The sequence below is a fragment of the Sylvia atricapilla genome, chromosome 24, assembly GCF_009819655.1.
Source record: "Sylvia atricapilla isolate bSylAtr1 chromosome 24, bSylAtr1.pri, whole genome shotgun sequence".
NCBI classification, from domain to species: Eukaryota; Metazoa; Chordata; class Aves; order Passeriformes; family Sylviidae; genus Sylvia; species Sylvia atricapilla.
The window spans coordinates 1,535,543-1,550,489 of record NC_089163.1 but is presented as its reverse complement, the minus strand read 5'-3'; the positions used below and the strand labels follow the sequence as shown (position 1 = coordinate 1,550,489).

Here is a 14,947-nt window from a genome sequence, read left to right as displayed (position 1 = left end):
GATGTGGCCTGGGGTGGGTCCAGGTCTGGGTTGGGTGACAGGAGCTGTTTTGTGGGAGGTTTGGGGACTGAGCAAAAGCCAAATGAGGGGGTCTTGGCGGTCACTTGGAAACACCTGAGAGGATAAAAATCAGACAGGACCTTCATGTCCTTCCACATCCATGCCTTTCAGCGACACAAGGCTCAAACAAAGCCCTGACCTTGCAATTCCCAGCACTGTTTGGCTCCTGTCCCCATCGCTGGGGTGGCACTTGGAGGCTTAAAGCCGTGATTTGGGGAACCTGCAAGAGCTGTGGCTGGGATCTTCGGGCCAGGCACAGCAGGTTTCCAATTGGCTTCCATCCCCACCCAATATTTCCCTAATGGTTTAAAAAATTGTTGGTAGGGGGGAACTGTTGGTCGGAGGAAGACTGGGCTCGCTCCTGGCACGTGATTCGGTGAGGAAATGGGAAAAGAATTTCTGGCTGTGAAACGGGGCAGCTCCACGTCGGGAAAGAGAGAGAGAGAGGGAGGGAGAGAGAGAGAGATCGTTCCTTCTTCGCAGTGGAACAAAAAAATCCTCCTCGCCCCAGCCCGGATGCCTGGGATTCCTGGTGGAGGGGCCCCGGAGCAGTAACGGTGCAGCTCCACCAGCTCCCGGCCAAGGTGGTGGCAGAGGAACCGTGGTGGCTTTGCTGGCACAGCACCCTTGTCCTCTTGTTGTTTCAGCTGCTCTGGATTAATACCAGCGACCAGGAGCTGCGGTGTCCCCCGCCGAGGGGAAAAAATCCAGGCGTTGGGATACTCTTGGCAGTGTTGGCAGCTGGGGCTGGAGGAGGCTGTAGGGCTGAATGTCCGGCTGTCTGTCCAGGAGGGCTCGGGGGATGTGGAGGGGACATGTCCTGAATGGCCAAAGAGGCTCTCCAGGGGATGTTTAGAATCCTCCTACAGATCTCCATTCCCTCTCCACCTCCTGCTGTTTTTCCTTGGTTATATTTAATAGTCGGAGGGGAAAAAAGGGGTTCCAAAGGTTTCCCGCTGTGCAAAAATCTCCATCTGAGGAGCGCTTCGGGCTATTTAATGGGCAATTCCCCCCTGAACCATTCCCTTCCACAAAACATCCGTTCCCATCTCTCTGAAAGCAAAACAAAGCTTTGGGAATGTGGAGCTGGAGCTGGGACGTGGGGTCTGAGAGCTTGGGGATGTGGAAGCTCGGCTCCCACCACACCGTACCACGACTTTGGCCAAGCCTCAGTGTTTTTAGGATGGGAGTGCATAAAAAAAAATATTCGGGATTTCATCTTCCTTGGCTGTGGCTCACCATGGCCAGGTGGGAAGGCTTTTGGTGAAGCTGTGGCACAGCAAAGCTCAGATCTCGGTCTGACTCTCCCGGTGTTGGTGCTTTTGGAGTGCAATGCCGCACGTTTTTCTGTATTAAACACCTTGTATTTTTATCCCGATGCCATAATTCATCCCAAAGTAGCAGGCCGGGTGGCTGGTGGGGCGGGTTGTTGCCTGGAGATGCGTGGAGGCTGTTCCCAACCCTCCTGTTTTCTCTCCCAAGTCTGTGACTTCCCTCAGCATCACTTCGCAGCGGTGATTCACACGCCCGGGCTGCCTCCCTCCCCACTTCCAATGTTCCCCATCCCTTAAACCCAAGGGTTTTGGGGGAGGAAAAAAGGGTGACAGGACTCAGGATGGGAGGAGCAGGATGCTACCGTAGAGCCTGGGCTATAAAAAAAAATCATGATTTTTTAGGAAAAGAGCCTGCAGTGGTTTGAGGGGAACGGTGACAAGTTGCGGGTGGGGGGTTTTTTTTGGCAGCGCGATTGGGGGAAGGCAAAACCTGGTACTTCGGGGGTGTTTCGGGTGGGTTTCTCCGGTGATTTAGAAACTCGGCTCTTTGTGCGAGGGCGGGTGTGAGGAGCAGGAAGACCCGATGTGTTCGGGAGGCGAGTCGTCACCTCCCTCCCATCTCCGGCTCGGGGAAGAGCGGACAAAGGGCCGGGGGAACGGGGCCGGTGGCGGCGGGAGCCGGAGCCGGAGCCGCCGCCGAGCCAGGGCGTAGCTGCTCTTTGTCGGGGGCTTTCGCCTCCCCCCGGAGGAGGGGCCATTCCCGGCGGGGCGGGCGGGGACCACCCCCGCCTTAACGCCGAGCATCACCCCTCTTTTCTCAGCCGGGTCGCGCTCCGCCGCCCCTTTTCCCGGGCCCGGTGGCGGGGGTCGCTGCCGGGGGGCGCGGGAGGCACCGAAGCGCTCGTGCAGGGGGTGGCCCCGGCGTTACCGCCCCGCCCCGCGGTGCCGCCCCCCGGCCGCCCCCGCGTCCCCCCGCCCTCCGCCGGGGCTGGAGCTCCGCGGGAGCCGGGGCTGGCGGCGGCGGCGGGGCCGGGGCGTGCGGCGGCCTGTGCGCTTCGGCCTTTTGTTCCGCCGGCGGGAAGGAGAGAGGACAGCGGCGGCAGGGAGCGGGAGGACGAGGAGGAGCAGGAGGAGGAGGAGGAGGAGGAAGGCAGCGGCCATGCATCCCGCCGCGCCGGCCGGGGGCTGCCCGCGGGGGAGGCGAGGAGCCCCCCGCCCCCGGCCCGGCCGCTGAGCCGCGCACAAAAGGGGCGAGAGCGGCGGGGAAGGAGAAGCGGGAGGGCGGTCCCGGGAGGTGTGTGTGTGTGACACCCCAGCCCCGGTCCGCCCCGCATCGCCGCCGGTACCGGCCCCGAGCCCGCCCCGCCATGGCCGGGCCGCCCGGTGGCGCGGAGCCGCCGCAGCCCGACACCGGCCGCCGGGAAAGTTAGTGCGAGCGGGGCCGGCAGCAGCAGCAGCAGGAGGAGGAGGAAGGAGAAGGAGAAGAAGAAGAAGCAGCAGCAGCGGCAATAGCCGCCTCCAGCCGCGGCTGCTCCCCGTCGGCTCCCGGAGGCAACTCAGGGGATTCCATCCCGCTCCGTCCCTTTGCCATTTTTGGATGCGTTTTATAGCCGATTTTTTTTTTTCCTGGGGAGAAAGCGCAAAAAAAAAAAAAAAAGAAAAAAAAGAAAAGCGAAGACTCAGCAGCCTTCCTCCACCTCCGGACTCCGCGGCCGTGCCGCCACCACCGCGCACCCACCGGCTGGATTTTGGGGGTGCCACCACTGCCCCGGGTGGCACCGGGCGAGGTGACGGCAGCGACGATGCCATCATGTTTTTGAGACAGGAAACCTGCGAGTTTGCCCTGAATGAAGAACTTCCTGTGTTTAAAGTTGTACGAATATCCGCTGACAAGCTCAGTTCAAATGAAAACACGAGAGTCGGGGGGAGAGGCTAATTCGGACCAGCTGGACTTCCACGGCGCTCGGAGCCGGGCTGAAAACGCGCCGAGCCGCTCGCCACTGCCAGCCGGGAGCGGCCGGGACAAGCAGTGCCTTTGTTAGTCAAGAAGGACGGACGGGATAATTTAAGAGCTTCAAACTCTTCCGCCGCCGTTTTTCTGGCGCGAACCGCTTGGAATATTTTACCAAAGCTGTTGGATTTTTTGGATGGTTTGCTGATGGATGGGGGGTTTTTTTTAGGGGGACGGCGGGAGGGATGAGATGGGTTGTTTCACTGCCCGGGTTTGCCGGTCGGGCTGCTGAGCCAGCAAGGTGCTGCCGGTCCCCCATCCCGTCCCCGTAGTGTCACTTTGGGATTAGAGGCTGTCCCCAGCGGGTTTGGGACCTGCTGCTCTGTGTGATGCTTCCTGCCGTGGCGGGCCAAAGGTTGCCAGGGTGGTTCTGTCATCCCTAAGGACGAGAGTATGGGCAAACCACTGAGCCGGCCAGACTGTTTACGGCAGAACCGCACTTGCCTGGGGAAGGGCGAGGATGAGGATGGTTATATAGAGGATTGCTACGTGCCCCAGAGATCCATATACGACACCATGAGGATTAACGAGCAGATCGATCAGGGATCGAAGCTCAACCAGCTCTCCAAGAGCACCCTCGGCAAGGGCGATGGCAGCACCATATCCAGCAACGGGACTCTGGGAGCTGCCAACGTCTTCGAGTCCAGGCCACCAGAACCCAAAAAGCTGGATGAGAGAGTCATCTTCGACCAGCTGAAACTCAGCAGCGACGTCTCCAAGCCGGCGCCGGCTCCTCCAAAGAGGCGGCCGAACCCCGAGAAGAAGGAGAACGTCAACCGGCGCTCGTGGAAGTCCTTCATGCCACCCAACTTCACCGAGTTCGCCGAGAGGATGGGGGCTTCGCTGAGCGAGGTGTCGGAGGCAGGAGCTTCCAACCCTTCCCTGCGGGACAAGCGGGATTCCAGCGCCATGCTGGCCGAGCAGCCGGGCCAGCCCGACCACGGCGAGCCCATGTCCGAGTCTCTCACCTTGGAGCACGTCTCCAAGTCATCTGGCGCGGCGGAGGCTCTGGCGGCCAAGCAGTTCGGCGGGGATGGTCCCCGGGATGAGCGCCAGGCCATGCTGAACGCTGGTGACAGCCGTGTCAGGGACCTGGCCAGGGCCCGCCGCCTCCCCAGTGCCACCTGGCCACGGGCCAGGAAGAACTTCATCAGGGGAAACTTCAACGATGGGCACCAGGAGACCCTGGAGGCCTCCGAGTCGGACTCTACGGTGGAGAACGTCAACCTCTCTCCGTGCCTTAGTGAAGAGCTGCTGGATACGGGGCTGGATATTCTCATCACCTCCAATCTCAGGGAGAAAACGGAGTCTGAGCTGAGATTTGAGGAGGACGAGCGCTGGGTGATGATGGAGGAGTGGGAGGAGGCGACGCTGTCAGAGAGAGGAAAGGCTGTTCTGGTGGCAGAGGAGAAGAGGAGCTGTTGCTTGGCAGATATTTCTGAAGAAAGGGAACAATCCACTGCTCCAGAGGATGGCTCTGCCCCCAGCCCGGGGACCTCCCTGTCCTGCACATCCCCAGGGGGTGGTGGCAGCGCGTGCTGCACTGAGGATGCAGCGGTGCAATGTGGGGTTGAGGACTTTGCTCCAGTTTTGGAACGCTCAGCCAGCCCCACGGGCCCCGAGCTGTCCGACACGGACTCGGTACAGATGTTCCTGGAGCTGGAAGAGCAGTGCCTGAATGAGGACGGCGGCAGTGGAGTTGTCCCCAGCTCCCTGGAGGTTCAGATGTCCCCAATGGACTCGGAGGGGCTGGACCCAAATCCGGCCAAACTGGCCGGGTTGGTGGTTGAAGAGGGTCAGCACCGGGCCCCCTTGGATATCAGCGCCTCGGACTCTGCCGTTGTGTCAGATCTGGAGGACTTCGATGTCACCTGCAGCTCCCAGGTGCTGAGCACGCTGGAGCCCTTGACAGAGCCCTTCTCAGAAAGGGACACCTTGGCTGTTACCCCGACGGACTCGGATGGAGGGGCCTCCCCCAGCCCCGTGGCCATGGCAGGGCTGGGGTCCCTCCTGGAATGCTCCCCAGCGCTGGTGGGGGAGGTTGATCCTGACCCACTGGTGGACCCGGAGTTTTTGGCCGGTGGGACTCCATGTCCTGGCACAGGGGCACATCCAGCTGCTGGACTGGGGGGAGATGGGTACCCCAGTGCTCCAGTGGGGTGGGGTGAAGATAACCCAGACTTGCTTCCTGAGGGGACCTGTCCTGGCCAAGTGTCCCCCTGCCAGCCCCCAGCTCCGGACACAGCGATGGAGGAGCTGGGGTCCCCCCCACGGCACAGCCAGGCTGGCCTTGAGGGCATGGATCCGTTCAGGACCCATCACCTTCTCCCTGGAAGGACTGAGGTCGCCAACTGGGATGTCCCAGAACTGGTTTCTGAGGGTGAAGCCACAGACTTGGGATCAGGGAGTGGAGCTGAGGGCTGGACTCATCCACCAGAGAGTGGAGATGTTTGCTGTGGTTCTCTGCTGCCTTTCCACGCTGGCTCTGCATCAGAGCCAGGCTCCAAGGCTCCCACAACATTCCCGGTGCCTGTTGAGGATCTCCCATGGGAAATGGTTTCTCTGGGCCATGGCCTGTCTCTGGAAGGGGCTGCCCACACAGAGAGGTGCCCCGTGGAGGTGGCTGTCACACATGGGGGGACAGCAGCAGCCGTCCTGCAGCCAGGAGATGTGGACATGCTGTTTGCCCCCAGCTGGGAGGTCCCGTGTCCTGCCAGCCCAGCTGCCCCTGAAGAGCCTCCTGGCACATTGTCCATTGCAGGGCCTGCCATCCCATGGGATTTTGGGGAGCTTCCTGCTCCGACCCACCCACTTTCACCAGGAGATGTGGCTGTCCTGGAGCCCCAGGCTCAGAGGATGCCACCACCCACCGAGGATCCTACCGTGGATGCCGAGGAACCTCCAGGAGCCACCACCACTGCCATGCCCTTGATGGTGGAGGAGCTTCTGGAAGCTCCACCACCCTTCGCTGACGTGCCTGCTGCCACTGTGCCACCACCACCAGCATCTGAGCCCCTCTCCTCGGGTGCTGGGGACCTCAGTGGTGACCCCGTGCCATTGGTGGTGGCCTTGGGGGACAGAGATGACTTTGCCATCGTGGTTGTGCCGCCCATCCTGGAGCACCTGCCCGCTGAAGCGGTGGCTTTGGAGGATGACCCTGTTGCGAGCACATCTGCAGCAGGGCTGGCACCTTGGGAGGGTCCCCCTGGTGCCTTCTCACCCTTCCCAGAGGGTCCCACCACCCCAGAGCTGCTGGGGACACCCTTTGCCACAGCACCCAGGGCACAAACCCTCCCCAGGGCTGTGCTGAGGGGTCCCCTCCGTCCCCGCAGCTTTGGGGGTGCCCTTTCCCTGTGCCCCAGCGAGGGACAGGGGACATCAGGCGCAGAGGGAGCCCTCGGCCCTGCTCTGGTGGCAGAAGGGCCCCCTGCTCTCCCAGATGGATTCGTTCCAGATAACGAGGTATTTGTTGCTCAGGCTCCCGCAGCAGCCGGGGCTTCAGGCGCAGAACTCGCTTTATTTTGCACTCCAGGGCTGGGTGGGAGGTGGGAGCCCACTCAGTAAGCCACGATCTGGGCTTCCAAACAGCCTTCTCCCTTCCCGAGATGGGCTTGAATTTGGCAGGCAAAAAGGGTGATTTTTTTGGGGGGGGGGGAGGGAATTGTGTGATTGTGTAAGTAAGGGAGGCAAAAGATTCTCGCTGCTCGATGACCTGAAATGTTGACTTGCACTATTTTTTTTTTTTTTTTTTTTTTGGCTTATTAAAGTACATTGTGGTCACTCAGATGGAAATCACGGACTTCAGAAAAACCTTTCTCGCTGGCTCCTGGCAGGGAGTTCCCATCTTTGAAGCAGAAAATATATCAGGAAAGAGAAACCTGTAAAATGAATTAACTGCAAGCAATTCCTGTCCCGTGCAGTCATTGCTGTCTGTAGTTTTTTTGGTTTTTTTTTTTCTGTGAGCGTTGAAGTGTTGAGGCTCAGGAGGCACTTGGGAAAGGGGCTCAGATTCTCTCTGGTGTTTGGGGATTTGTGTTTCTCGTGGCTCTTGCCTGGAGAGACCTCGGTGCTGGAGTTCCCACAGCCCAGCGCTGATTTCCTGCCATCTGGATTAGGAGAAATATCACTAAGGAGACATCAGAAGTTAGTCAGCACCAAAAATCCCGATTTGGTGGCAATTACTCATCCTTTGGGCTGTACCACCCCTTTGAGATGTGCACGTGGAGGGGCTTGGAGAGGTGCTTTCACATGGGGGGTCCATGTGAGCAACAGGCTGGGACACCCAGAGGGGACCTGGATGAGGGAAAAACCATTGGGTTCTTGCCATAGTCGCCTATTGCTTGGAATTCAGTGGGAGGATCTTTATTTTAGGTTCAGCACCTCTGATTGTTAACCCCCCAAACCTCCCCCTTTCCCCCAGGCGTTGCTGGAGATCCTTCCTGGAATTCCACATCCAGCAGCAGTGGGGTTAAGGGAGATGAGGGAAGCAGAAAATGAGGGGATGCTTTGGGAAGCCTTTCTGGGAGTGAGGAGGAGGAGGAGGAGGTGTGGTGGAGCAGACGTCCTTCTGCTCTCCCAGAACGTCTGTCCAGCTCTTCCCCAGGGCAGGACACCTCTCTCCACAGCAAAGGCGAGTCGTTAAATATTTGTTTCCAAGCTGAGTCACAGCGAGGTTAATGAACTAAATCACTGGAATCTTTTATGAGCAAAGGAAAACAAAGTGTGTCGGACGCGCTCACCCTCAGGCTGTTGCTGGGATTATTTTTGTCAGACTCCTCAGGGAGCATTGGGCTCTCGGGCTGGCTGCTACCTGTGTGGCAGGTAGCCCTGGTTGGGTCATCCAGGCTTTTGCACAGGGCTCCCTCCCTGCCTGGCTCCTTTTGGAGTTTGTTTTGCAGTACATGGAGAGCTCGGACCAGCCTGGCATGCCAGGCTTATCAGCCAGATCCTTTTGTGGGTTTGGCTCTTCTACCCAGCAGCTCCATATATAAACAGTAACAGGAGAACAGCCCGGGAATCGATGATTCCAAGTCCCCATTTATTTCTTATAACCGTGGCAGAATTCTCCATGAGCAAACAGCTCTGGACAGTGTCTGCCAGCTCACCCTTCCCTCATGTCCTGGAGGGACCTCCCTGCCCTCCGGTTGCTGAGCTCTGCTGGGAAGAAGTTGCCTTTTTTTTTTTTTTTTTCCTTTGGAAATGAGGCAGGGAAAGTCAGAGCAGTGCCTCTTGTTCGGGCTGGGAGCTTTGCCTGTGTGTTTTGGGGGATTTTGGTGTTTTTTAGGGGGTTTTGCTTGGTGCTCCTCTGGAGAAAATTGATTGCCAGGTGCAGAGAGCCGTGTCCTCCACGAGGATCTCCTCTGCTGGGGGAGATCTTGCATCCAAGTGGGAAATTTTCAGTGCAGGCGATTTCGGTGCATTCTTGGGCACAGGGAGCAGGTGGCTGGCTGCCATCCCCTCTGCTTCCCAACGGGAAAAGGTTGTGACAAGGCCAAGGGCTCTGCTGCTGCCCAGAGCTGGCTGCAGGGTGACCCATGCTCTGCATGGGCTCGTGGGCCAGGGGAGCAGAGGGAGCCAGGAATCTGCTCCCTATTTTTGGGGTGTTTGCTGTGGGGACAGGGCAGGCTCGTCCCTTGGGACTGGTAGGGAAGGACTGCAGAGGGACAGGGTGCACAGGCAGCACGTGGTTCCAGCAGATCCCCAGCTCTGATAAAGAGCATTTATCTCCTCCCGGAGAAACAGGATTCTCCCTGCTGCCTCTGCTGACAATGGGGAGCTTCATTCGCTCTCCTCCCCCTTCCCTATCAAATCTTTTTTGGTTTAGAAAGCTTTTCCCCACAGGATTCCCAGGCAGGACCGTGCCAAATCCGTGGTAAACGACTCGCACATTAATTGCCTATTGCCTTTGTCTTTCGAAATTCAGCGAGCTCCTCGCTGCCTGTAATTTCGTGGTTAACAAAACTCATATGATGTCAGGTCTCCGTTCTCAATAGCTTCACTGTGAGAATTGCTTGAGGTTTTTCCCCAGGAGCATTATTTCCCAATCTGATGGCGAGTCAGAGCCGATGCTCTCATTTCTTCCTCAGTTTTCTCTTTTTACCTCACTCCAGTGCTTGGAAAAATGGGATTTACTCATTTAAAACCAGAGGAGGGTGTGGATAGACCCTGAGCTGTGCTCCACAGCAGCAGATTCCTGTGACATCTGTGTCACTAGGTCAAGGCGAGGGAGGAGCACAGACAAACTTGCACAATTCCAATAAAATCAGTGCAAGTGGCTACTGCATCTTCCCTGGAGAGAAAAGCCTGTTGTATCCACGGCAGGATTGAATGGCTGGAAGAGCAGCTCACAGCTTACAAATCACCTTTTCTCTCCCACCTTTTCCACCCACAGCAATTCCAGAAGGAACAAGTGGATCCCCTCCAGCTGAAGCTACAGCAGGTCAATGGAGTTGGTCAGGGACTCATCCAAAGCGCCGGGAAAAACTGTGACGTCCAAGGGCTGGAGCATGACATGGAAGAAATCAACACCCGCTGGAACACCCTCAACAAGAAGGTGGGAGCATGGGGAAGGGCTGTCCCTGCTTTCTCAGGGGTCTGGGGGAAGGAGGGGACCAGGGGCAGGGAGCTGAGGCTCCGGTCCCGGTGCCTGACTCTGCAGTGGGGTTGTTTTTGGGGTGCAGGTGGCCCAGCGAGTGGCTCAGCTGCAGGAGGCCCTGTTGCACTGCGGGAAGTTCCAGGATGCCCTGGAGCCACTGCTGAGCTGGCTGGCAGACACCGAGGAGCTCATCTCCAACCAGAAACCTCCCTCTGCCGAGTACAAGGTGGTGAAAGCCCAGATCCAAGAGCAGAAGGTGAGTGAGCACTGGGTGGTCCTATGGGAGGGGACCATAGAACCAGACAATATTCTGGACAATATTCAAGAAGCTGGGATGTCCAAGTTTCTTTCCTGGTGGATCTCAGTTCCTCACATTCCCAGTGGAATGAACAGTTTGCCCACACTCAGTGATCTCCATAGCCTAAATCACTGCGTCCCTTCATGGTCCTGCTGCCTCCTGAAGTTGGTTTTGCTGGTCTGCCGTGTTTTTCCAGCCCTGAGTTCTGCTTTGTGCCGATAATTCTGCTGTGTCAGGAGCGAGCTGGTGGTGGTGCAGGGCCTGGTTTGGGTGTTTGGACAAAGGGAATGTTACAAAGTGTGAGGGTGGACCCGAGGTGTGCCAGTGTTTGCTGAGATAACAGCCTGGGGTCGGCGCCTGCCCTTGGAGTGGGAGGAGAGAAGGTCAAGTGTGGTCATGGGGAAATATTTTAGAAATTAATTCTTGCCCAGGCTTGGTCTGACGTGTGGAGATTGGAAGAGGAAATGTGCTTCGAGTGGAAGCTAAAAACTTGTTAAGTTGGAGGGGTTGGTGGGAAAGACTCAGAAAACTCTTCTAGCACAGAAGTGGTTTGGATCTTGACTAATGCAAAAGAGGGAAGGGAAAAGGAAAGAAAAAGGGAAAGGAGAATGGAATGGGGATGGGAATTGGATGGAATAGGAATGGAATAGGATAGGATAGGATAGGATAGGATAGGATAGGATAGGATAGGATAGGATAGGATAGAATAGAATAGAATAGAATAGAATAGAATAGAATAGAATAGAATAGAATAGAATAGAATAGAATAGAATAGAATAGAATAGAATAGAATAGATCAGATCAGATCAGATCAGATCAAATGAAAGTTCAGTTGGATGGGACCTAAAATGATCGCCCTGTCCAGCTGCCTGACCACTTCAGGGCTGCCCAAATCAAAGCATCTGATTATTATAATGTAATATAATATAATACAACAATATAATGTAACTCTATAATTTTTTGAACCGGTTTTGAAGGCAGAGCCATCCCTCTGGGCCGAGCCTGCTTTCAGCCTAGCGCTGGCAGCGGCTCCGAGCCACAATTAGAGCTCTGACCCCCTCCAAAGGGCTTGGATTTGGTTCTACTGCCCCAGTCTGGTGACTTCCCCCTTTGTTTTGCATCCCCAAAGCTGCTCCAGCGCCTCCTGGACGATCGCAAAGCCACGGTGGAGATGATCCAGGCAGAGGGTGACCGCATCGCGCAGTCGGCCGAGCCCGCGGACCGGGACAAGATCGTGGGGCAGCTGGAGAGCCTGGCACGGCGCTGGGAAGGGCTGCTGGGCAGGGCAGCTGCCAGGTGAGAGGAGCTGGGATAGACTCACCCCCACGAGTCACGGTGCCCCGGAGCTCGGGGTGACAGCATTCGGGAATCCAGCGGAGATTTCGGTGCGGATACATCTGGAAAACATGAGGAATCAAAGGCTGGCTGGGAGCTGGTGCTGATAGCAGTGGTTTACAATGGCAAGGGAGAGCTGAGATTAAATAATTTCCCTGCAGGGGGGGAGGATGTTATTTTTATTCCTGTAAGCTTGAACGTTTAGCGACATCCTGTTGACACCTTTGTGCCGCCAGAATCTTGTTTATGAGTTACTTATTTCTACCTAAGCTGATGTTTGAGGTTATGAAGTCACTTCTGAGGGCCAGATTGGACCCTTCTCCATGTTTTTAATCATTGCCATCAAGCTGGAGTGTCCATGCAGGACTCTGCACCCAGGATTGTCTTTAACCAGAAGCTCTGAAGGACCAAAAGCCTGGCCACAAGCTGAGGGATGTCCAAGACAGTGATAGGGATGGAACAAAAAGGAGCTGGAACTAAATGATCTTTATAAAGTCCTTTTGAATCTCAAACTGTTTCATGAAAAGATGCACAGTGGGGAAGCCCTTCTGCCACCTTCCCAGGGCAATAAACTGGATCCTAAAGGCACAGCTGCAGGAAAAAGCTTATTTTGCAGTTCCTCCACATTGATTTTTATCTTTGCCATTGCAACTTGCCTGACAATGGAGTCTCACCTTGCTCTGAACAGAGCTGCTTCGGCTCCTTCTTCCAAATACCTGAAGCTGCTTCCCATGCCTGGCTCCAGCAGGGAGCTGCTCCTTGAGTGCTTTCATTGACTCAGAGAATCACAGACTGGTTTTGGTCAGAGGGGACTTTAAAAACCACCTTGTTCCAACCCCTTGCTGTGAGCAGGGACACTTTTACCAGAGCAGGTCACTCAGGACCAAATCCAACCGGGCCTTGAACAATTATTTCCTTCTGATTTTACGATTTTACACTTTTATAGGCAGAAGCAGCTGGAGGATATCTTGGTGCTGGCGAAGCAGTTCCACGAAACCACGGAGCCCGTGTCCGACTGGCTGTCGGTGACAGAGAAGAAACTGGCCAACTCTGAGCCCATTGGTACCCAGACTGCCAAAATCCAGCAGCAGATCAGCCGCCACAAGGTAGGACCTGTGCAGGAGCAGGATGGAGGTGGTTGCAGTCAGGTCCCGCTCCAGTGGTTGTTTCCACCACAACCAGAGGGGGGTTTTGGCACAAACAAGGACTTGGAGGAGTTATCCAGGCTGGTTTATGTACAGAGAAGGCTGCAAGCCTTGACCCACCAGCGTGGGTAAACATTAAACTGATGTCCTTGCACCTCCCAGCAGATCTGGATAGAAAAAAAAAAAACCCACAAACCATTCCCATTCATGTGTTTCTTTTTAATTTCCACTCAGTTTGCCCGTTCACGGGTGGCTTTTACATCCCCTCCATTATTTTCAGTTCCGTTCACCGTCGCATTCCCCCTTTTAAGTTGCTTTTATTTTCCTCATTCTCCACTCATATTTTCTTTTCCCCCCCACCCTTTTCTGTTGTCCATTTTGCCCTTCCAACCATTCAGGCTCTCGAGGAGGAGATAGAGAGCCACGCTGCCGACGTGTCTCGGGCTCTGGGGGTCGGGCAGTCGCTGTCCTCCCTGAGCTGTGCTGCTGAGCAGAGGCTGCTGGCAGAGAAATTAGAGGCTCTGCAGAGCCGCTACGGAGAGGTCCAGGAGCGGTGTGGCCGGAAGGCAGCACTGCTGGACCAAGCTCTGGCCAACGCCAGGCTTTTTGGGGAGGAGGAGGTGGAAGTGCTCAACTGGCTGGCTGAGGTGGAGGACAAGCTGGGCTCAGTGTCCATAAAGGATTACAAACGGGACGTCCTGCAGAAGCAGCATGCCGACCAGCTGGTATTTTCCTTTTTTTTTTTTTGGTTATTTTTTTTTTTTCTTCTCTCCTTTCCATGTTTGTGTTGTTTTGTTTGCATTTTAGCTGGTTTTGTTTATGTTTCTGGCCTGGCTTTAATTTCGCCAAGCTCGTTCTGCTGCTGGGTCTCTCTTGGAGAGGAGTGTAAAGAGATTTCATGTGTTATAAACAACAACTGTGGGCCCTCCCCTCCCAAAAAAATGGGTATTCAAGGTGGGGGAGCTTCTTCAAATGGTTGGTTTGATTTGTGAACAGTGTCTGAGCCAGCTTGGCCAGCCTGGGCCTTCAGAAAGCTGGATGCTGTTTCCAAAACTGAGAGCTGGAGAAGTCTGGTGGGTTTTTGGAGCTGGGCTGGCCACCAAAGAAGCTTCTGCTTCCGCTCCCTGGGGCTGTGCAGGCTCTGTTCAAGAGTGAGGTTCTGTCTAATACAAGGGCGAGTCCTTTGATGACACAGATCCAGTGGGTGGGGTCGGGTTTGCTCTGAGATTTGGGCCTTTGATCCCAAAAATCCAAATAATTCCCGTAGCAGGATGACTGGACAGTTTTCAGATGGGTTGTCCAGCCTGTGCTCAGTAGGGAGGTTCATGCCCTCCGTAGCATCTCTGGCTGGCAGGATGCAGGGACCTGCCCTCGGGAGGATAACCCAAATTTGCCTTTTTCTTCAGGCTCTGAATGAGGAGATTGTGAACAGGAAGAAGAACGTGGACCAAGCCATTAGAAATGGACAAGCTCTCCTGAAGCAAACCACAGGTAACACAAGAGGAGATCTTGGCACGCTCTGGGAAATGTGGAGGGTCTGGGAATCTATCCTCCACATGCTTTTCCTTGGGATGTCCATGCTCTGTTGGGTGGAGGCTTTTCTCCCTCAGGTCTTCATTTCCTTTTGGAAACTCCCAAAGGAGCTGGTTTGCATCCAGGCTTGCATCCACAAACACTCCAGCTTAGGATTTGCTTGGTCCCAAAATCCCAACCTCGCAGCTCGGGGAGCGGGTGATTCCCACTGCTGCTGTGGGGATGCTCAGTGCTGAGGGAGGCTTTTCTCACTGCAGCCAGCTGCTAAATCACATGGAAAAGAGGTTAAAAATACCCCCAGCCCTCTCATAACATTGCTTTCCCAGACTGAGCAGTTGTGGCTGTTGCCACGTGGGTGTGAGTTTATGTTTATGAGTGGGAAGAGAGGTCGGGGCGCTGCGTTTCCTTCAGATGTGGTCTGCTCGGAGCAGATGTACAGCCCTGTGTCCTTGTGGGAGCTGTGGAGCAGGAAGAGTGATTACAAAGGATTTGGCAGGCAGCTCTGTGTCCTCTCGGAGACAGCAGTGAGGGGTGAAGTGACCCTTTTTTCTTGGAGCTGTGACACGTTGCTGAGAGCTGAGTTGGGGTGGCTTTGGGGCTTGTGGCAAAGCCAGGCTTTGCAGCACACTTCCATCCCATCCCACGCCATCCCATTCCATCCCATTCCCATGGATGAGGTGGATGTTATGCTGGTGG

At 55.8% G+C, this 14,947-nt stretch overlaps 2 protein-coding genes across 14 annotated transcripts in view; both read left to right on the top strand.

Annotated features, from left to right (window-relative positions):
- LOC136371211 (microtubule-actin cross-linking factor 1-like) overlaps positions 1–14,947 on the top strand; it is a 136,276-nt gene that overhangs the window by 93,619 nt on the left and 27,710 nt on the right. For 11 of the 13 annotated variants that reach the window (XM_066335141.1, XM_066335134.1, XM_066335140.1 and 8 more), the window contains 6 exons: positions 9,737–9,898; positions 10,026–10,196; positions 11,368–11,534; positions 12,520–12,679; positions 13,117–13,443; positions 14,125–14,209. In XM_066335141.1, coding sequence (XP_066191238.1) covers positions 9,737–9,898; positions 10,026–10,196; positions 11,368–11,534; positions 12,520–12,679; positions 13,117–13,443; positions 14,125–14,209 — 1,072 coding nt within the window. The remainder of the gene's footprint in view (positions 1–9,736; positions 9,899–10,025; positions 10,197–11,367; positions 11,535–12,519; positions 12,680–13,116; positions 13,444–14,124; positions 14,210–14,947) is intronic. The other 2 variants (XM_066335139.1, XM_066335132.1) reach the window with 1 other exon arrangement.
- On the top strand, positions 2,318–7,245 carry LOC136371213 (microtubule-actin cross-linking factor 1, isoforms 6/7-like). The gene is made up of 2 exons (XM_066335142.1): positions 2,318–6,807; positions 7,113–7,245. The coding sequence occupies exons 1-2, from the start codon at positions 3,739–3,741 to the stop codon at positions 7,227–7,229; spliced, it is 3,186 nt and encodes a 1,061-aa protein (XP_066191239.1). The 5' UTR covers positions 2,318–3,738; the 3' UTR covers positions 7,230–7,245.